The sequence below is a fragment of the Tiliqua scincoides genome, chromosome 14 (assembly GCF_035046505.1).
Source record: "Tiliqua scincoides isolate rTilSci1 chromosome 14, rTilSci1.hap2, whole genome shotgun sequence".
Lineage (NCBI taxonomy): Eukaryota > Metazoa > Chordata > Lepidosauria > Squamata > Scincidae > Tiliqua > Tiliqua scincoides.
Window position 1 is genome coordinate 6,117,002 of NC_089834.1, and position 23,049 is coordinate 6,140,050.

Here is a 23,049-nt window from a genome sequence, read left to right on the forward strand (position 1 = left end):
TGTGCAGGGAAAGCGCCCTACGGGTAGACCACAGCTGCGCTACAAGGACATCTGCAAGAGGGATCTGAAAGCCTTAGGAATGAACTTCAACAGATGGGAAACCTTGGCCTCTGAGCGTTCTGCTTGGAGGCAGGCTGTGCAGCATGGCCTTTACCAGTTTGAAGAAACACTTTGCCAACAGACTGAGGCAAAGAGGCAAAGAAGGAAGGCCCACAGCCAGGGAGACAGACCAGGGGCACACTAAACTTGCTCCCAGTGTGGAAGGGATTGTCACTCCCGCACCGGCCTTTTCAGTCACACTAGATGCTGTGCCAGAACCACCATCCAGAGCGTGATACCAGTCTTTCGAGATTGAAGGTTGCTGACATTTGCTCAGAAGGGAGATGTGGGTTGCTGTCTCTCAGGAAACTCCAGTTTGATGGGGGGACCTCCTGGACCTGGAGGAGGGGGCTTCCTTAATACTCTGGGAGAAGAGGCATTGCTAAAGGCAGGTTGTGTGAGACTCCTTAGCGTTGGATACTGGAAGCAATCACTCCAATTTATTACAGTTAATAAAAATTTTATTTTTGTAGACATTTTGCAAAGTTAGACATCTCAGAATAATTTAATTCTTGCATTGAGTGGCAGACCAACACCACTGCCCATAAGCACAGAACAGCATTAATTCCCAACCCCCAGCCTTTTTTCCTGCAACACTTATCTCCAACCACACATTCGTTGCCAGGCAGCCAGTTGCAAAAAGCATTTCACTGCCCCCACACCACAAGTACAGCACCTGCCCAGGGTTCAATTCAGGTCAGAGACTGCAGTATATTCTGTTCTTGTAATCGGCAGGAAGTAGAAGCATCTCCTCAGCATGCTAAATAAAAGGATGGGTGATTCTCTTGTGAGGGGAGAAGGTATGTGGAGGTTCATTTCTAAGTTGCTTTAGCTCAGTACATAACACCCAAATGTGCCCTGGAACTTAAAGGGGGCCTAGTGACAGAAACAGCAGCAGCCACAACAGTTGCTAATGGCACAGGGAGTGGTTCATTTAGGCTTTCGTCCTAGTGGCAAGAAGGAATGCTTGTAAAGCAAGTGACAAAAATGCTCACAGGTGAAGCACATGGTGAAGCAGATGGTAGGAAGAGCAGGACTGCAGTGACTGGACTAAATGGAGGGCCTTCATGTGAAATACACCTGCCAGAAGGGTTGTCCCAATCATCTCAGCAATATTATCCAAGATCTTATTTTGCGCACACAACGGGAGGCCTCGTGCACTTTCAATTCTCTGCAACTTGTCCACTGAATACCAAATACCACAACTGTAGAGGGTGTTGAAGGCAGTGGCAAAGACCTTCACCGACCTCAGCCCCAAAAGTATTGAAAGGCAGAAATGGGAATATTCCTAACTCTTGAGAGGTCCAGCTTTCTAGACACCAAAATACTTTTTCATCCAAATGATCGATACGAAGAATCATTTCCTAAGCTTGCTGTACTTATTAGCCCTTCTCAAGCATTGCGGGGGGGGGGGGGGCAGAGAAGGAATTTGCTCTACACATCACTCTTGCTCTGCTTGCCTCGCTACTTCTCACTGTGCTGTGATTAGAAGCAAGAGGAATTTTCCAGGCGCACCCAGGCAAGTTTTCCAGGCGCATCCTAACATTGGTTAAACAAGTAGATAATCTCACTTTACTCTCTGCATTCCATTAAGGACTAGTTCACTGGTATTAATGGTGCAGGAGATTTGGGCAGATCTAAGTCCCACCGAAATCAGAAGAGGCTGGACGGCAGCAGTGCTTGGATAACATGCTGACCACATCATGAAGTTAAGTGTGAATTATTCTAGGCCAAAGGGACCTTCTGTGGACATCTATGCAGTACAAGGGGCAGGCGTTTGTCAAGTACAAATTTCAAAACTCAATATCCCACCAAGCCATTACTTTCTGCCACAGCTACTTTGGCGTACAGGGTCAGACTGCAGGCAGCTCCAAGAAAAAGGAAGTCGTCTTGCTCATTCAGCCACGTGTAATTTTCTCTGGAGGCATAAATCCTGTGTCGCCAAGCATGCGGAGGGCCACTCGGCCATTAGGGCGGATTACCAAGTGGGTGATGCTGCCATTGTTGAGGGATATCCGCAGCCAACCTTCAGGAGGAAATTGTAATGCTCTACAAAACAGGGGGTGGGGGATCACTGAATTAGTACTTTGGTTACAACAGAATCAAGAATTTGCATTTACAGAATTGCAGATTCACAGAAAAGCAAAGTTCTCCAGTCTCCACAACTGTACAGATCTACTGACTTCAAATCTCTAGTTACAGACTAGTTACCAACTGCATGGGTGGTTAGAAGTTATGGCGAATGTAGACAGCCATCCAAGTGAAACTGTACAAAAGCTGAAACAGATGCCAAGGGGTAGTGATAGGGAAGCCAAGCTAAATGCAGTGGCACATGCTCCTCAGAAGCCTGGCCATAATGAGAAATGAAGCTCACCTATTCAACATCTGCCCTAAAAGACGAACCTTTTGGCCACAATGTCTTAAGCACACAATTTAGCTATCTGCTTGAGAAACCATGTAAGATTAAACAAATCTTTAAAAAACCATCCTCTTCCAGCAATGACATGGGCCATTCGAGACAGCAGGATAACTAAAGCTCCCTCAAACTTCCAGTGGCCAGCCTCAGGTGGACAGAAGCGTGTGTGAAATGCCAGCTTAACGAAAAATACAATGCTGTCCAATTTTGACTTCAGCAAGATTGCTTCAGCAGGATTGACAGAAGGCAGACCATAAATATTTCTACCACTTTGTCCTTGGGCTGAGTAAATAAGACTGTTTAGTTAACTGCTTCTTAGCCCAAGTTCCAAAAAGGGGTGACAAGTAAGCCCTTACAGCTGTTGCTCAGCCTAAGAGGACAGAGTCTACTTTAAGTGTAGAAGAAACAGGAAATAAATGCAAACGTCTGGTCCCAAGTTCAGTAGCTGTTCCTGAGTTTGTGCAAGTCAGTTACCAAGGCAGATTCAAGCAACAATCAGTCTTCAGAAGTCATCCGACGCTGGATTCCTACAGAACTTTTAAACTATCAAGCTGTGCCAACACCACAACCCCTGTAAAGCCATCGCCAGAGAGCTTCACACACCACCTGTTTGTTCCCACATCGAAAGATGGTGCACCAATAGCTGCTTGGTAGCATGATTAACTCACTTAACTGCACACATATATTCCACTCTTCATTTTATGTCTAATGGAACAGATGGGCATTAGCAGAGACAGGATTTGAATATGAGAGGACCGCTAGGTGTCGTCGACAGAGGTCGAACAAAAGAACACCAAATATCCTAAGCTTTGAAGATCTGTGAACACCCTTGAATATTCCGTTGCTTTAACACCTGGACAGCATACTAGGCCCTCTAGGATCCAGGACTGTCAAGTTAAATTGTGAACTACAGCTCTACACACTGTCTTTAGAAGGCACATCTTGAGCACACACAATTGGTGCCTCCAAATAAGCTATACATCTTTGAGCTGGCATTCAAAGTCACAAGCAAGCTCTTTTGCTGCAATTCCAGCAGGAAAAGGCAAACTGAATTCAGCATTATTTTGTTCGAGACTAACCGTAAAGCTGCCAGCACCATTTCCAAGAGGCCATGCCTGTGCCAAAGACAGCGCCAGATGAAAGTGGCAGAGCAAACAGAATGCAAGGTCAAGAACTTGCATTCTCTGAAGCCACACACCTGTTTGTGAGCTAGAAGCTGACAGGCATCTCTAAGGCAGATCATTCAGATTCAAGCCATTGGGGTCTATTCTACCTACGGGTTTGCACCACAGGTTTGACAGCCCACAGCTTGGGAAACGATCCACAAATTAGAGCAACAGATAAGCTTTATGTCTTTCCTCTTTCCATTTTTAACTTCCTAATTAATTTAGGGCACAATTCTACCCTGTGCTGGAACAGCGCAGGCTAGGGGCCAGAATCAGCTCAGCCATAAGCAAGGGGAAACTTTTCCTCTTACACCTGGTAAGGTGCCCTGACCCCTATGGCTCTCCTCGGACCTGCACTACCATGTTTGTGACCCTCCTGGGCACAGTATAGGACTGCGCTGTTGGTGAGAAAGGTCTGTTTTATTTTAAAATCCCTGGCTGAAAATAGTGATTACAGCAAAAGCTTTATGTTAATCCTGCAGTCATACGTTCTGCAGACAGCTGTTCATATGACTGGGCACTCAGCATCCCCTAAATGCATCCAACCTGTTAAGTGCATCCAATTCCCCAATGTAATCAAAATACAATGCAATGTGCTAACCCAATTTGAGAGCCAAATTCTTTTAGCTAGTCCCCTCCTCCCCTGCAACCCCATTGCAGATTACATCAATCCAATAAATTACCTGCAAACTATGTAACGGATGACATTGGAGTGGCAGACAAAGATTTCATAGCTATCCTCTTCCTGCTTCACGTCAGCCCTATGGATGTAGTTTCGGAAGGCAGCTTCAATGCGAGCCCCATCTTCATAGTACTGCTAAGGGCAGAGGATTGGTGACTGATGTAGATATATTAAAAACCTGGACTTTCTTCCTACCTTAACCTTCTAGAGGATCAGCTTTTAGAAGGCATCCCATCTAATCCGATTAAGATCTAAATGCTCTCACACGTCAGTAACCTCCTGTTTGAATCATTGCAAGATGACTGTGCAAGATTAATTTTGAAGACAGACTGGAAGCTGGTGTAAAATACACAGCAAGTCCTCACTTAAAGTTGTTTTGTTGTAAAGTTGTTGAGGGAAAAAATCTGATTCCCAGCCAGGGCCACAGAGTCTGTGTGAAGTCTGCATGTTCTCCCCATGTCCATGCGGGCTTTCTCCGGTCTGGAAAGCTCACATTTAGTTCAGTGTTTCATATCAGAAGTATTTTGGGTCTTGATTTAGAAGTTTGGTGATGTTTTTGTGACCTGAATTATGATGTCACAAATTAGCCTGTAGTGGAATTGGTTTTGTTATAAGTCATTTAGCTTAAAGTAGCAGTTCTGAAGCTCCACAACTGTGACAGAGCTTCCTGTCATGGGGCTCCCTCTGTTTACAGAGTTGAGCCATATAAAACACCAATCTTGAGGCTTCTGGGACTCAGGCTTAAGTCTTTCTTTAAAAAATAGATTTTACAAACATTAAAATATAGCAAGAATATTTCTGACACAATCCAAATAGTCATTTCTGCAGTTAAATCTATGCGAAAAGCCTCCTGTTTTACATGTTTTTTCTAAGCAGTTCTGTTGCATTATAACAAAACTGGTGTCCATACATGCACAAATTTCTGCTAAGAATCTTGCTCCTCCTCACACATCTTTTTATGTTCCTTTGCTGGTTTTTTAAGCTCAGGCTTAACCTTTTACAGAGCACTATCCTATTCATTGATGTCACCCCAGAGAGGCTTTGTTCCACGTCACCTCATTTAGGGAGTCCAGAGCAGGGCCTTTGCTGTTATGGCTCCCACTCCCTTCCAAAAAGGGTGGTACTCTCACCCATTTGCAAGTGCAAATAACCTTGTTTAATATAGCTGTCAGTTAACACAACCCTATTCTACAGAGAAGCCTCACTTCTCGGCTTGCATTGGTCTGATTTTACTTATCCTGCTTTTACAGTTCATTGCCAATTTAGAAGACTTTTATTGCTTTTCTGAAACAAGAGAAGCAAACAGGCAAGAGGCTATTAAACTTTTCAAACAATACCAGAAGAAGAGATTGAGAGATACATGACTAGCTTGAGAGAAATTTATGTCACAGGAAGACAGGCTGAGTTCATCAATTCATAAACTGGTCTAAGGCACTTCCAGTGACAGAATAAGGGCCCAATCCTATCCAATTTTCCAGTGCCAGTGTAGCTGTGTCAATGGGACAGGCACTGCATCTTGTCTTGGGGCAGCAGTCACACAGGCCTCGTTAAGGAATGGGAACATTTGTTCCCTTACCTTGGGGCTGTATTGCAGCTGCACTGGTGCTGAAAAATCGGATAGGATTGGGCCCTAAGACCACACCACCTAAGGCAATTACACACAAAATGTTACCACGGCTTCGGGTTTCCAGTGGCTGGTGGGAGGGTTCGGTTCAATAGGAGCTCCCTCACGCAGAAGATCGGTACTTGATTTCTTGACCCCTGAAAGAGTAAAGATATGCATTTCAGAGCAGCCTTGTATTTCAAGTGCTATAGAAGGAGATTTCTTCAGTCTCTCTGCACAAACCATCGACCAGATATACTTGTGTGTGCAACACTCTTGTGAAGGCCATTCTTGAAGGAGATCTTGGACTTGAGGGATTTAATGGGAACCTCAAACTCTCACTGCATCCCACAAATCACCCCTCTGGTCATATCCTATCCTCATGTCATAGGTCCTATACTCAGCAATATGAACCCTCATGTGTTCCTGAACCATTTACAGCCCAGTCCTAACCAACTTCCCAGCACTGATGCAGCCATAATGCAGCCCTGAGTAAGGGAACAAACATTCCCTTACTTATAGGATGCCTCCATGTCTATTTCCCACCCCCCACAAGATGTAGCACCTGCCCCACTGGCATGGCTGCACTGTACTGGAAAGTTGGTTAGGACTGGGCTGTTAACCTCCTGCACTGACTTCCCAACCCCATTTTCCCACATCTGACTCGCCTCTAAAATTCTCTTGCTCCGATGTCTTCAAGGAGAAGATAGATATTCCCCTTTTGTCTTGGGAGGCCTGCCACTCAACAGCGAGACCCTGGCGCAAGGCTAAAAATAGCAGCAGGAGGCTCAGCGCAGCAGGCAGAGGTGCTGCGCACAAAAACCGCACGCTTGAAAAGCCCTTCCCACCTGCCCTGGCCTCCTTACCGCTGTTTTCAGGCTCTGTTCAGCCCTGCAACCCAGAAGTGGCTGGTGACGTCATTGCCATTTACTTCCATGTTGGGGAAGGGCATCACCAGCCGCATAAATTTGGGAAGCACCGCTATACAGCTTCAGTCTTTGATCACGTCTTAGGCACACTCACAGTCATCATCTTGCTCCCTCACCTATTGTCCGCCTTCCCCCCCCCCCATCCTGCATTTTCAGGGTCGCTCAAACTATGAAGAAATGCAGCCTCCAATCTCTCTAGTCAAGCCTGGGCCAAGCGCTGCTATCGCTGTTTTCCAAGGCTTGCAGCTCAGCAGCCTTTTGACGCCTCTCTCTTAGAGAGACAGCTCATTTGCCTACCCAGGGGTGAAGGTGCAGCCTTTTACTATGAGCTCAAGGACTACTTTGCATGGCTTGCAGCTTAGCCCAGCAAGAGCTTGGCCGCAGTCAGAAGCCTGTGTCATCCTAAGCAAACAGCTTGAGTGTTTTGTGCACAAGGAATACACGTCTTGTCAAGAATAGGGATAAGATAACAGAGTCAACATGTACTACTTCACCAAACACAACGGGTGAGAATGCAGCTGAAGTTCCCTTTGGGCTACACTGTTGCTGGAACAGGTTTAAGGTTACGTAATTACTTTACATGCAAATTATTGTTTTTACTAAGGTGCATAAACATTAGGAAGAGTTGAATTTGCCATTTGTAATCATAGCTACAAACTACATAGCTACAGCCATAGCTACGTACAAGCTCATCATACCTCCAGAAGGATCACCCCACTCAGCTACTTATTTGCCTCCTCAACAAAGCAACCGGCTGTAACTGGCATTGCTAACTTGACAATCTCACTGTAAATTGATTTAGGAAGCAAGATTCAATGGCCAGCAATGCAAAGTGTATCATATACTTACGGGTGCCTTCGCCCCAAGCTTTTTGTGTTACGTAACTGAAGCCCCCTCCTAAAGATGCCCACGTGCTTATTCTTGGGACCTCTGCCAATTACACACTACAACTGCCAAGGATGTTGGAACAGAGTTAGGATATTTCTGGGGTGATTAATCCAAAAATGGCATTGGTTTCGTATGACTGGCTCTTGTTTAGGGGGTGCAGTACAGTCACTTATATGCCGATTCAAGCAGCTTCCTCATGAGGAAGCCAGTGTCATGGCTTCCACACAAGGAAGCTGCTTGGATTGGCACACTAAGCAGACCTCCAAGACTAGAGCCAATTGGGCAAAACCAATGCCACTTTTGGATCCAAGCACCTCAAATATACCCAAGAATAGGTCTAACTTTTAAGACAGTGTGTGTGTAGGTCTGTCTTCTGCTGATTGCATACGTGTCTCTGGAAGGGCAAGCCCTCGCCTCTTACTCACTGAAGCTGCAGTTTTCCACAGAGGTTTGCTATAGCCATGAATTAACCAGGTATAAAGCATTTCTCCGTAGTCCCATGGACAGACACCAACACTTGAACCATTATAAAACTATACAGCTCTGTAATTTTGGCAGGCACACCCTAGCCACCCTCTGTAACGGAATACTGGCCCTATAACCAAATCCGCTACTAACACAGTAAAAATCTCAGTGGGTGACAACATGTTTATATTCCTGATCACCTTTTCCAGTAAAACTACATGAGCAAACTTAGTTAGTTTGCTCCTCTGTTCAAATATAGGATAGACATGTAGCCACATGTTCCAGAACATAAATCGGTCTCTCAACACTGCAGTATCTATGGTTACTTGGCCTGCACTCTTATTTTTCATTACTATTGTTTACAGCTCACTCGTTTGACTTTTAGAATGCACTCATTATACCCTAGGGTAGAAACCTTCTGCACACAGAAGCACTTTCTGCTCATGGAAAGACTGCAGCTTGCATTATGGTGCATAATAGAAAATGAAGCCTGCAACTAGAATATCCCAGAGGCTCGGAGAAAACAAAAAGCAACAGCTATTCCTTTCCTAGCACTTTCTTGTCACTCCAGCTGTGAAAAAGGACCAAGATGATCAAGCAGCATCAGTCAGTTTAATATCTGGCTGTGTTCTTTACTGTTTCATAAACAAACCTGAGAAGTCGTTTCTGAGCCCACATTAACTTCGAAAATGTTATGTATAAATACTATACTTGGCACCAATTCTTCCTCTACTACTCGCAGAATTGCTACAGGGTGTTCAGTTAAGAACGCATGGCTCTTTCAGACTCAGTGAAGTAGCAGGGAACCTTGGAGGGTTCGGGGGTGGGGAACTGCTAAATAGATGTGTTTTCCAAGGACCTCAACAATGAGGTACTCTTCGTTGCCAAGAAGAAGGAACGAAGACTGAGAGCTTGAACTGGGCAGTCTCTTGAGACGGTGGTTTCAAAGATATTTTCCCCGATTGCTCTGTGCTGAATCACATCGTATCCCAGACACCATCTTCGGAGATGATTCGGACAGCTGAGGACTCCCCCCCCCACGGCCTAGATAAAGCATGAAAGCGAACAAAGCCTTTAACTGTGAGTAACCAGTTCATTAAAAGGCTATAAAAAGAATTGCAATCAAGAGGTTGGAAGGAGGGAAAGACGACTTTAAGATTATTTACGTTGGCTTGCAGCCACCCAGAGTGGAAAAAGAGCCAATGTGGATTGAAAGAAGCCCCTGCTGGAGCAGTTTGTAACAAGGATGATTGGAAGAAAAGTAAATAAGGGAAGATAAAGGATCACCCTGTTGGAACGGTACGCATAGAAAAGAAATCAACAATTAATCTTTAAAGGATGGGATAACTTTTACTTTCATTTTTGCCGCAAAAGGCTTGACTCAGGCCTGAACAATTAAAGGTATACTAACTTAATTTGACAGTGTTATTAACCTGAATTGGATTACTGACCCACCCCTTTTGGATATAAAAACTTAAAGATTATCTTTGACAAGAAGGGAAGCAAGATAATAAGAATTGGATGACTCTTTAACTGTGGGAATGTTTGGACACTGATATTGACTTGAAGTGGATTATTGACTTATTCTTTTTAGATATAAAATTTGGGAATTAGCCTTACAAGAAGGTGAAGCAAAGATAATGAGACTTCATTGATTCTTTAATCGCCTGATCTCATCCGATCTCAGAAGCTAAGCAGGGTCAGGCCTGGTTAGTACTTGGATGGGAGACCGCCTAGGAATACCAGGTGCTGTAGGCTTCTACCATAGTCTTTCGAGACTGAAGGTTGCCAACCATTTAATCGTTGGAACATATTTATTTTTCTTTTTTATAGCCAGAGTTATATCGGCTTGATTTGATACTGATAAGAATGACATCAAAAAATTTAAAGGATGTTAGCGAAAGCCAGTCCTCATTAATGGATATGTTGCGAGAACTCAGAAGTGAATTGAAGCAAGAGGTTGGAAAACTATCTGAACGAATGAGGCAAATAAACTCCTCCCTGACAAACAGACAAAAATATGGAGGGGATGGAAAAAAGAATGGATCAGATATCAGATGAAACTAAAGAATTGGAGATTTCTGTAATGAGACAGGAGATGGAAAAAGCAGCATTTATTATTAGAACTCAGAATTTTCAAGAAGAAAATAAGAGGGAACTCTCAGAGAAAGAGAGCGCGTCCTTTCAAGAAGAAGAATCATCTTTGGATTAAATTCAAAAAGAATAAAATGGAGAAAACGGAAAAAGAAAAGAGAGGGATCAAGAAATATAAGAGTTAAGAGGAAGAAGAAGGAGTGGAAGGAGCAGAGGGAGGAGCAAGAAGGAAAATAACAAGACAGAGAACAAAGAAAATACTAAGACAGGAAGTGAAAATGGCTGAATAAAAAGTGGAAATTTTTTTGTAGATATTAATGGATTGAATTCTCCTCAGAAGTGAGGAGTACTCCATTAATTATGTCAAATCAAAGCAGATGTAAATTAAAACAAAGTTGGAATACAAATATTAAGATAATTAAAACGGTATCTTCTAAAGAGAATTTATATAAATTTTTTTATAGATGATATTTAATTCCAGAGGAAGCAGCAAAAATGTACCCTGGGTTATCAAATAATTGTTAGTTATGCAAAGAGATTGAGGGAATTCTTTACTATATGTGGTGGATATGTGGAAAGTAAAGAGGTATTGGAAAATGATATATATTGTTACAAGAGATATTGAATTGTGTAGTACCATTCAAACCGGAAATACTTTTCTTAAATGTGATATCAGATATTGAAGACCAATATAAGAAACATTTTATTGTACATATCAGTATAGCAGAAAGAATATTGTATGTGTAAAATTTGAAGCCTTTTTATGATTGGATAAATAATTTTAAACAATATTGATTGTTTAGTTAAATCATTAATTACTATAATGACAAATATGATAATTTTTGTATCAATGATTATTTTTCTTTTCAGTCATTGTTGATTTCTTTTTTTGGATTAAGGCATGTTGTAATCTATGGCCAATATCCTCATGTGTAACCTATGCAGTCCCAGTGCCAAGTTTAACCCATTTTCCTTCCTTATTTATCTGTAATAAATAAATAAACTTTGCACCAAAAAAAAAGAAAAGAATGCATGGCTCTTTCAATTAAAGAGTCCCAACCATCTGCAATGCAATTGGTTTAGCCAGCCTGCCTAACAAAGACAGACTGCCTGGCACAGATTCTACACCAAGAAGACAAACAGAAGCTACCCACCAGGAAGATGCTTGCAGATTATGTTGGTGGTCTCAGTTGCTCTGGTCATCGAAGAGTGTACAATTTTATCAAATTTCAGTCCCAGGCTTGCAAGTCTTTTCCCCGTAAGCTCCGCTTGTTCACGACCTGGACAGCAACACAACATATAACTTCCCAGTACATTCACAATACACACCTTTGGCACACTGAGAGGAAACAGCTGGAAGTACTACAAACTGCCTGCTGAAATTCTGAAAGGGAATTTCAGAAGTGATCTCACATACAACAAGCTGCACCTGCTGATTTTCCCGCCTCTCACAATTGTCCAGGATCCCTAATAAGTTGAAAGGCTGGCCACCCCTGCTCTAGCCAGAGAGGTTACTTCGAGCTCCTTCTCCCACATTAAAAAGCCAGCTGTCTTTCAGTATATTTCAGGGGTGGGCAAACTTTCAACTTGAGGGATCCTGGACCTTTAACAGTTGTGTAGGAGAGAGAATTTCAGCAGGTGCAGCTTCCCATTTGTCACCTGTGAGATGACAAGCTGCACCTGCTGAAATTCTCTCTCCTACACAACTGTTAAAGGTCCAGGATCCCTCAAGTTGAACGTTTGCCCACCCCTAATATATCTGGAGAAGGGAGAAGAACCACATGTTCTGCTGAATGGTACTAAAAAGCTAAGCCACAGAGACTGCTTGCGTAACTAACTGTGTCTCTCTCTTCCGATATCAGAAGAGCAGAAGAGTGGAAGCTGGCACCAGGGCACAATGAGAAAGAGCTGGGCAAGGAGAACAAAGAGGACGACAGCTACCTTGTAGCCATTACTCGTGCCTGGAAGACCTGGTGCCCTCTTGGTCCGCGGAATAACAGCGGTCGGATACTCTCCCCTTCTGTTTAGGCAGGGGAGAGAGGAGCAATAGTCGCTCTGCAGCAGAGGATCCGCCTGTGTGACACCCAGTGCCGGGCTTGCCTTTGTTTTTATCTTCTTATAAGCAGTCCTGCTGGGTGCCGCTCTCTGTATAGGCCAGTCTCAGAAGGTGGGCCTCGCCACATGTGTTTTATCTCAGGAGGGAGCTCAGGGCAAGGGAAGGGTGCCACTATCAAGAGAGTGACGGGCCAGGGGAGATATGGCAGTGGGGGTCGGACAGGCCGTTACAGGAGAAGGAGAGTTTATCACAGGCAGATCATCTCCCCTTCTGGTCCTTCCCCCAATTCTCGGATGCCTGGTGGTCTTGGCAGTGAGTCCCTGGATCTGAAGCTGCTGCTTTTGAATGCCAGGTCGGTGAATAACAAGACCTGTATCATCCGGGATTTAATCCTGGATGAGAAAGCCGACCTGGTATGCATTACGGAGACCTGGTTGGACATGGAGGGAGGCGTTAGTCTCTCTGAACTTTGTCCACCAGGCTTCCAGGTGGTGCAGCAGCCAAGATTGCAGGGACGGGGAGGGGGAGTTGCAATGGTCTATCGTGAGTCCATCTCCCTTACCAGGTGCCCTGTCCAGCAGTCTGCTGGGTTCGAGTGCCTGCATGTTGTGTTGAGAGGACCGGACAGGATTGGGATTCTGTTGGTGTACCGCCCGCCCTGCTGCCCAACAGTCTCCCTGCCTGAGCTGACTGGGGTGATCTCGGAGGTGGCATTGAAGGCCCCCCGCCTGTTAGTGCTGGGGGACTTCAATGTTCATGCCGAGGCCCCTGCGGCAGGTGCAGCTCAGGATTTCATGGCCGCCATGACAACCATGGGCCTGTCCCAGAAGATCTGGGCCCCAACACATACTGCAGGACATGTGTTGGACCTGGTGTTCATAGCTGGACACAGAGGCAGTGATCTGGATGTGGAGGAGATTAAGATCACTCCGTTGTCATTGTCAGATCACTTCCTGGTAAGGTTTAGGCTTGTTGCGACTTCCTTCCTCCGCAGAGGCGGGGGTTCGTTTTCTATGGTCCGCCCCCGGAGGCTAATGGATCCTGTAGGTTTCCTGAGGGCTCTGGGGGATTTCCCCACTGCCAAGACTGGCACCTCATCTGAGGCCCTGGTTGACCTCTGGAATGGGGAAATGACCAGGGCAGTGGATGAGATTGCTCCGGAGCGACCTCTGCCACGTTGCAGACTCGGAGCGGCTCCTTGGTTTACAGAGGAGCTGCGAATGATGAAGTAGCAGGGCAGGCGTCTAGAGCGACGGTGGCAGAAAACTCGCGATGAATCCGATCGGACATGGAGGAGAGCTCATTATAGAGCCTACTCCGTGGCGGTGGTAGCAGCGAAGAGATCGTTCTTCTCTGCTACCGTTGCGTCTGCTGACAACCGTCCAGCAGAGCTGTTCCGTGTGGTGCGGGGCCTCCTTCATCAGGCCCCTCTAGTGGACCAGGAGGAATACACGGTCAGCCGCTGTGACGGGTTTGCACAACACTTTGCAGATAAAATCGATCGTATTCGTCGCAACTTGGATGCCACATTGACAATGTCTGACGATGTCCCCTTGGCAACTGCTTGTCCAGTGTTGTGGGATTCTTTTCAGCTTGTACAGCCTGAGGATGTGGACAGACTCCTTTGGAGTGTGAGGCCGTCTGCCTGCCTGTTTGACCCTTGCCCAGCTTGGCTAATAAGAGCTGCCCGGGGTGGACTGGCTGAGTGGACGGGGAGGGTGGTTAATTCTTCCTTGATGGAGGGGACATTGCCACTCGCTTTGAAACGGGCGGTGGTTCACCCCCTCCTGAAGAAGCCCTCCCTGGATTCCACGGCGTTGGATAACTACCGGCCAGTCTCCAACATCCCGTTTCTGGGCAAGGTAATTGAGCAGGTGGTGGCGGCCCAACTCCACAGGGTCTTGAATGAAACGGATTATCTGGATCCTTTTCAATCTGGTTTCAGGCCGGGCTTTGGGACGGAAACTGCCTTGGTGGATGACCTACGCTGGGGACTGGACAGGGGGAGTGTGTCCCTGTTGGTCCTGCTGGACCTCTCGGCGGCGTTCGATACCATCGACCATGGTATCCTTCTGGGCCGATTGGCCGAGTTGGAGGCACTGTTTTGCGGTGGTTCCGCTCCTACTTGGAGGGTCGGTCCCAGATGGTGGTGCTGGGGGATGCCTGTTCGACACCCTGGCCTTTGAGGTGCGGGGTGCCGCAGGGTTCAATTCTGACCTCCATGCTATTTAATATCTACATGAAACCGCTGGGAGAGGTCATCCGGGGGTTTGGAGTGGGGTGTCATCAATATGCTGATGACACCCAGCTCTATCTCTTCTTTCCTCCAGACTCCAGGGTGGCAGTTGAGGGCCTGGAGCGCTGTCTGGAAGCAGCAAGGATCTGGATGGGGGCTAATAAGCTGAAATTAAATCCAGATAAGACAGAGGCTCTCCTGGTTCGGAAATCCTCGATGCAGGTACTGGACTATCGGCTTGCTCTGAACGGGGTTGCACTCCCTCTGAAGGAGCAGGTTCGCAGCTTGGGAGTCCACCTGGATTCGCAGCTGCTCCTGGATTCCCAGGTGGCGGCTGTGGCTAGGGGGGCCTTCGCTCAGCTTCGGCTGGTGCGCCAGCTGCGGCCATACTTGGATTGGGCAGACCAGGCCACGGTGATCCATGCCACGGTGACATCGAGGTTAGATTATTGTAACCCGCTTTATGTGGGACTGCCCCTGAAGACGGTTCGGAAACTGCAATTAGTGCAGAATGCAGCGGCCCGTGTGATCACTGGAGCTAGGCGGTTTGACTCTGTCAGCCCGCTTCTCCGGGAGCTGCATTGGCTGCCCATTCGTTTCCGGGCCCAATTCAAGGTGCTGGTTTTGACCTTTAAAGCCCTATACTGCTCTGGGCCAGGATATCTCAGAGATCGCCTACTTCCGTACAATCCGGCTCGTCCTCTTAGGTCATCAGAGAAGGCCTTTTTACAAGTGCTGCCGCCTAAGGAGGTACGTGGGGCAGCGGCAAGAAATAGGGCCTTCTCAGTAGTGGCACCAACATTATGGAACGCCCTTCCCCTTGACTTGAGAATGGCTCCCTCTTTTGAGACTTTTCGGCGAGGCCTGAAGACATTTTTGTTTAAAGAAGCCTTCTGAGTGCATGGCCTTTTTAAACATCTCTTCTGTATCTTTTTTAGTATTTTTACAGGCCTGATTCCTCTGATTTGCTACGTTTTTGCTCTTTTTATTTGACTTTTTATCTGCCTATGGTTTTTATGGGTATATGTTAATGTGTTTTTAATATGTTTTTATCTGTGGTTATATTATGTTTTTAATCTGTTTTTAATATGTTGTGAGCCGCCCTGGGTCCCTTCGGGGAGAAGGGCGGCATATAAATAAAGTTTATTATTATTATTATTATTATTATTATTACTACTACTACTACTACTACTACTTGCATGGCTCATGTAGAAGCAAGCTTTCAGCACTTAAATATTAACAAGGATTCAAAGGAAGAGCCACAAGTTGCAGCACAGAGTTCACCAGTTTAGCCAAAGAGCAAACTGGACCCCAGTCCCCACTACAAGGTCTACAAATCTAGCTAGACATACCAAGGCAGGTCAGCGTTCTGTCTTTATCATCGTGTCCTTCCATGTTGTACTGAGAATGACGGATGAGAAAGATGTGCCTGGTGGCTTTGGCTTTGTAGTGGACAAGGCGAGACAAGATCTCCTCTTCCCCAGTCTCTTCGTTTTTCTTCTTCTTCTGCAGATTCATAAGAGCCTGTGGTTCTCTCCTAAAAGCAATATTAAAGTTACTATGAGAGTGACTAGTTACACAAGGGATTTACTCACCACCTTCCTTTTTCAGTATATTTGACAAAGTCTGCTGCAGTTTTTATTTATCAACACTTAATGCTGCTCATATAAAATAAAGAGCAGCACCTTTATGAAGCATTAAGAGGCTAATTCATAAGAACCAGCTTCTGTCCCAAATGCAAGCAGAGTTCTATAAATCTATGGACTCTGCATAGAAGGTTCATGAACCTGTGGGTCACACTACCTAAGTTGCCCACAGTTCCTTACATCATGTGGCAGCTGTGAACAATCTTTAATTCTGCCCTGGATTTTGAGAACATTGGTTATGCTCCTTGAGGTGTTTGGTGGGCCACTGAGAGAAACAGGAATCTGGGCTAGATAGACTTTTGGCCTGATCTAGCAAGGATCTAATGTTCAGAATAATTTAGACTGGTGGGCCCTAATTTTGGCATCATTGTTCTTCTATATTGATAGAACTAGTCATGTTCCTGCTGATTGGGGATCTGCAATTGTTATCCTATTTTCAAACAAGGTAAAAGAGATGACCCTTTTAATTACAGGTCTATCAGCCTACTTAACATCATCAGTAAGCTATACATAAGACATCTCTAAGAAAAACTTGGTTTGAGGAAGGTAATGTGTTAGCTGAAGAACAAGCAGGTTTTAGGGAAGGAAGGTCTACTATTGATCAATGCTTAATCCTTCAACATCTTATCAAGAAATATATTACACATAAGACAACCTCACTATATGCTGCCTTTACAGATCTCAAAACAGCGTTTGACTATCTCATGCAAGAAATTGTGCGAGAAGCTAGGAAATTCCAGCATAGGTCGGCCAGATCTAGCAAGGATCTACTTATGTTCAGGATCTACTTATGAAATATACAAAAGGAAAGTTCCTCTTCAAAAAAAAAAAAATTAATTCAGAAGCAAACTGGCAGCAATTATAGCTGTGCAGAAACAATCCATCAGTACTGAGTAGAGGCAACAAGCCTAAAAAAAAAAATCAACATTCCTATAGCGGCTGATATAACCTATGACTCACATATGACAGCCACCCTTAGAAGTCTTAAGGACAAGGGTACACAGTACCTGAAGTCAGTGCAGAACAGTACCTGTTTGAGAAAGCCTTTTGGCTCCAGAAGTAGTAACCACAGATTTTTATCCCTTGAAGGAATTCAGAATCCCCTCTGTGATCCACACAATCACACTGTCAAGCAAGTGAGGCCAAGACAAGGAGAGACTGACTGAATTGCAGTGGCTTTTAATAGATCAGTGCAATGCTATGCGTCTTTGCTCAGAAGTAAACAGGTACTCAATGGGGTTTACTCTTAGGTAAGTGTGCACAGGACTCTAGCCTTAGGCATATAAAACATATCATTTGAAGTGTCTGCCCTGTGTTTAAAAAAAAACACTACCTGGATTTGACCAGCCTTCTGCGGTATGGATAACATTAAATCATTTTCACACAGGACATGGCAGATGCCTTCTATAAGTGGGGCACAATATCTTTTCCTGTGATTGTGGGGTTGAAAAACAAGCTACCCAACATAGAGTGACAGAGTGCCAAAATAGTTTATAATGCAATTCCGCTGATTTTTCTGACTGACAGAGTCAAAAAAATTATGTTTGTAATTTCGATATACATAAGTTTGCATTTTATTTTTTTGTATTTTAATCTATGTGTTTTTATTGAAATGTGATGTGAATGTGCCATATGTGCCAATTCAAAATAAATTTGAAGTGGGATCATGAACAAGTGATACTTTTTGCCGCAAGTGTAGCTGGGAAACTGCACTGCGCTGAAGAATAATTGGATATAGTCTGAACAGATGGCACCGCATGACATGCCTGTAGTAAGTAAAAGGCTTATATTCACCCACATGTGTGATGTGCAGTGCTCTGGCCCATTATGAAATTAAAAGCCATAAGGAGATCTAGTGCTGCTGTACCCTGGTGATTATTCTTTCCCAGAGAGAAAAGGTTATATAAAAGTCAAAGCTTAGCACCTCTAACTGAACAGAAAAAAGTTAAGTGCTAAGATCTAGTGCACTGGTTCTCAAACTTTTTAGCACTGGGACAAATTTTTAGAATGACAACCTGTTGGAACCCACTAGGAGTGATGTCATGGCCAGAAGGGACATCATCAAGCAGGAAAATTTTTAACAATCTTAGGCTGCAATCCTACCTACACCTGAATAGGAGTAAGCCCCGTTGACTATCGTTAAAAATATGTACATAGCAACCTGTTAAAACTATATATCTGTAACATTTCCCCAAATGCAGTCACATATCACAGCAGCACCAAGTATAATATATTAAAAATATTGAAATGAATGGGACCCACCAGAAATTGGCTCATGACCCACTTAGGGCCCAATCCTATCCAACTTTCCAGCACCAGTGCAGCCCCAAGGTAAGGGAACAAATGCTCCCATATCTTGAGGAAGCCTCTGTGACTGCCTGCCCACCACAGGATGCAGTTCATGCCCCATTGGCAAAGCTACACTGGCCCTGGAAAACTGGATAGGATTGGGTCCTTAGTGGGTTTCTAAGTTTGAGAAACACTTATCGTGTTGAGAAACACATGGTTTGAACTCATTATTGCTGGAAAACACTAAGTTTTACATACAGGCAGCAAGAAATTCAGTTTCCAAAAAGTGAACTGACCTAAAAATGGCACACTGAGCTCTGCAACAGGCACAATGTTAAGTTTCCAAGACATTTTAGGGCCAAAACCTATCCAAATTTCCAGTGCAGCTCCACAGAAAGGGAACAAACATTCCCTTACCTGGAGGAGGCGGCTGTGATTGCCCCCTGCCACAGGATGCAGTGCATGTCCCATTGGCACAGCTGCACTAGGGCTGTTAAGTTGGATAGGATTTGGCCCTTAGACAACCCCAGAGCTTATGGCATTTGTTTAAGCCCTAGTTCTTTCATTCCAATGAGTTAGTTTAGAACTGCCTCGGCATCACCTGGCAGGACAAAGTTCCAAACAACACAGTCCTGGAACGTGCTGGAATCCCTAGCATGTATGCGCTGCTGAAACAGAGACGCCTGCGTTGGCTTGGTCATGTCGTGAGAATGGATGATGGCCGGATCCCAAAGGATCTCCTCTATGGAGAACTCGTGCAAGGAAAGCGCCCTACAGGTAGACCACAGCTGCGATACAAGGACATCTGCAAGAGGGATCTGAAGGCCTTAGGGATGGACCTCAACAAGTGGGAAACTCTGGCCTCTGAGCGGCCCGCTTGGAGGCAGGCTGTGCAGCATGGCCTTTCCCAGTTTGAAGAGACACTTTGCCAACAGTCTGAGGCTAAGAGGCAAAGAAGGAAGGCCCATAGCCAGGGAGACAGACCAGGGACAGACTGCACTTGCTCCCGGTGTGGAAGGGATTGTCACTCCCGGATTGGCCTTTTCAGCCACACTAGACGCTGTGCCAGAACCACCTTTCAGAGCGCGATACCATAGTCTTTCGAGACTGAAGGTTGCCAATACTAAGTTTAGAACTGTGGCAGTTTCAAAACTAAATATTGGGATTTAAGGTTCTCCAAAATGAGAGTAGTAAGTAGGGTCATCGCAGATGTTTACTAGGAAGTAAGCTACGCCTCCATGATATCAGCCTAGTAGGAACCCAAGGAGTTAATTTAATGAACGCCGCACTCGTTATTTTGGCTCAAATGCAAATATAAATTGCTTCAGGAATTTTAAGAGAATTAATTCATTCCCTACTGGAGACGGATGGTTGATGCATCACAACACCCCAGGCACAGCTGGATTTCAGCATCAAAGGCACAAACACCAGCTCACAGCCCAATCCTATGCATATCTACTCAGAAATAAGTTCCATTAGTGTCAATGGGGCTTACTCCCAGAAGAGGGTGGATAGGATTGGGCTGTCAGTGTGCACAAAGACCAAGGTACAAACACCAGGTTAGAGGAATGTACACAGATTAAGGCTCAATCACATGAGCAAGGACAGATTCCAAGGAGTGGTCACCTTTACACAGATGTTGCCTGCAAACCGTCTGCTTGCAAACTTTTTTTTGGATTGAAAAGCAGTATATGCATATTGTATAGTATCAGTAACAACAGCCCTACATGCATCTTGCTGCTGTCAAGTTTAGACCTGTTCTTGGGTGTCCTTGGAGTGCTGGATCCAAAAATGGCATCGGTTTTGCCTGACTGGCTCTAGCTTTGGGGGTACGGCACAGCCACCTCTATGCCGATTCAAGCAGCTTCCTTATGAGGAAGCCACGGTGTTAACATAAGAGTAATAACTCTTCCTTATGGAGCTGGGCACACTTATTCTAAAATACACAAAAATATCAAGAACACACATTATTATTAACAGTGTTATATACCACGTTTCTACCATGTTTCAATGAAAAGTTCACAAAGCGGTTGCAGAGAAAATAAAATAACTCATGACCACATATGTGTGTATAAATACTTCTTATTACTGGTATTCTTATCACCATTCCTAATATCACCATCACCAGTGGTGTAGCTGGAGGGGGGCCACAGCGCTCAGTTCGGTGGGGAGGCTCAGTGGGGCGGGCAAGCAGCCCCTCCCTTCCCAGCAGGGGGGAGCAAATCAGAGCCGTACGGGCTGCTTGCCCGGCCCACTGAGCCTCCCCACCGAACTGAGCGCTCCGCCTCCCTCCAGCTAGACCACTGACCATCACCAGTGATAAATAATATACATGGGGGGGCTCCAAATTCCAGCCGGGCAGCCAGCTGTGGCCTGCGGAAAGCCTCTATCCAGCCTGCTGCCAGCCTCTGATCCTCTCAGAGCCTCTGTAATGGGAGTCCATTTAAGTGTGTGCTTTGTTTCTTGGACTACGCTGGTGCTTGCAGAAATCCTGAGCACATGTGTTCACCATCCAGACGTGTGGGACGACACACGTGCAGAGGCTCTTTCCCCTCCTCCCGCCCCGGGTTCCTGAACACGTGTCTTCACTGTCCTGACTTGCGGAGTGACACATGTACAGAGGCTCTTCCCCACCTTCATCCCTACCATGTTTATTAAGGCATCTGCTGAACATGCACATTGACCATCCAGACGTGCAGGGAGGAGCACGATGCGCACGCAGAGCATCTCCCTCCCACCTGTCCCTGACACGTGTCTGCTGAACACGCGTGTTCGCTGTCCCGACGTGCAGGAAAAATGTGCAATCTGTGTGCAGAGCCTCTCCCTCGCTGTTCCTGACACGTGTCTGTTGAACACGCGTATTCACCTGTGTGCGCGATGCCCCTGCAGAGCCTCCCACTGCTCCCGACACGTGGCGGCAGAAGACGCGTGTCCACCGTCCCGACGTGCGGCGGCTTACCTGTCCCAGTTGCAGTCCCAGTGCCCGCAGCCGTTGAGGGGCTTGTCGAGCCAGGCGGGGGCGGGGGCGGGGGCGGCCTGGGTGGGGAGCAGGAGCGGCGGCGGCGCGGGGGCGGCCGGGCGCGGGGGCTGCTCGGGCGCGTCCTGCGGGGGCCTCGCGACGGCCACGGCCGAGAGCAGCGCGGAGCCGCCCGCCAGCCCGCAGGCCGCCGCCACCAGCGCCCGCCGGAACGCCATGCCGGGCCGAGGAAAGGAGCGCCCTCTGAGGACCGGCGTCGCCCGCGCGCGCTCTCCCTCCGGCGCGGCACGCCCACCTCACAGGCGCTCACGCCTCGGACGGGGCGCGGCGAGGGACAAAACGTCCTCGCCTCGCGCCTTTCGGGGGAAGCTGCGCGACGCCTCGCGCAGGAAGGCGGTGGGCGGGGCCTGAGGAAAGGGGCGGGGCCGCAGCCCAGGGACAAGAATCCTCTGAGGGGAAGCGTCGCGCGGGCAGGCGGTGGGCGGAGCCCGAGGGAGGAGCGTGGCCAGGGGCGGGGCTACAAGGAAGGGGCGGGGCTGCGAGGGAGGGTTCCCACCTGGAGATGTTGCGCTGGGCGGGACGTGGCTTCGCTGATGCTGGAGCTCCGCACTGACTGCCGTGTGCACGCGCTTCTGTTCTCCATATTCTCTGGTATATAAAGATATATAGATATAATAAATAAAATTTACACACACACATCACCTGGGGGCTGGGGGTAAGAATAGCCCTCAGTTTGGCTGTACTTGTCGTAAGAGGCGACTAAACAGCCACCGGGTAGATGGGACTCGTCAGCCTGGGAAGGCAGCTCATCTGAGAAGGAAAACTCTGATCCCAAACCTCCACTGCCTTGTGGCTACATCCAGTTATGGAAAAGGCTTCAGGAGTCAACCTCGAGGCAAAATCCGGAGCCAGAGTCCCTGAGGCAGTTCGTGGCTGGGCACAGTCCCGTTCTGGCAACTCCTGCGATGCCGCTGGAACCAACCAGCGATTTCAGTGATGTGGAGAAGGAGGATTTGCTGCATGGGTAACAGTCTATCCTCCATACCTTCTTTACCCAGGCTTCGCACTCTGAAGAGGACATTCTGCTCCAGAGCCACCATTCAGAGCACAATACCATAGTCTTCCAAGACTGAAGGATGCCAACATACATACAGGGTGACACAAAAGTAGGTGGACAGTAGGCGGAATAAATTATCATTTACTGTCCACCTACTTTTGGGTCACACACCCTGTGTGTGTGTGTGTGTGTGCGTGTGCGTGTGCGTGTGCGTGTGCGTGTGTGTGTGTGTATATATCCAAGTTGGCAACCTTCAGTCTCGAAAGACTATGGCCTCATACATACATATATATGTATATATGTATGTATGCATATATGTATATATGTATACATATGTATGTATGTATATGTATATATATACATACGTATGTATGTATATATGTACATACATACATGTACACACACACTCATATATATATGCTTTGTATATATATAAGTATTTTATA

General features: G+C 46.3%; 1 protein-coding gene and 1 pseudogene across 2 annotated transcripts; one reads left to right on the forward strand and one right to left on the reverse strand.

Annotated features, from left to right (window-relative positions):
• Positions 1–538: 538 nt before the first annotated feature.
• On the reverse strand, positions 539–21,880 carry PGAM5 (PGAM family member 5, mitochondrial serine/threonine protein phosphatase). Of its 2 annotated transcripts, none has more exons than XM_066609785.1 (6): positions 21,529–21,880; positions 15,987–16,171; positions 11,497–11,622; positions 6,036–6,124; positions 4,365–4,495; positions 539–2,148 (listed from the first exon to the last, which is right to left on the reverse strand). In XM_066609785.1, the coding sequence occupies exons 1-6, from the start codon at positions 21,762–21,764 to the stop codon at positions 1,998–2,000; spliced, it is 918 nt and encodes a 305-aa protein (XP_066465882.1). In that variant the 5' UTR covers positions 21,765–21,880; the 3' UTR covers positions 539–1,997. The 2 variants fall into 2 exon arrangements, with proteins under 2 accessions (XP_066465882.1, XP_066465881.1); XM_066609784.1 differs by having other exon boundaries at positions 4,365–4,498.
• LOC136634880 (5S ribosomal RNA) lies at positions 9,893–10,006 on the forward strand (annotated as a pseudogene).
• Positions 21,881–23,049: the final 1,169 nt, after the last annotated feature.

Excerpts from the sequence above, each read along its gene's own strand:
- PGAM5 (XM_066609784.1), bottom strand. The coding sequence starts at position 21,764 with ATGGCGTTCCGGCGGGCGCTGGTGGCGGCGGCCTGCGGGCTGGCGGGC. Across the intron at positions 11,623-15,986 it reads CAGAACGCTGACCTGCCTTG|GTCGTGAACAAGCGGAGCTT; the intron begins GTATGTCTAGCT and ends GTTGCTGTCCAG. Across the intron at positions 2,149-4,364 it reads ATCCGTTACATAGTTTGCAG|AGCATTACAATTTCCTCCTG; the intron begins GTAATTTATTGG and ends CCTGTTTTGTAG.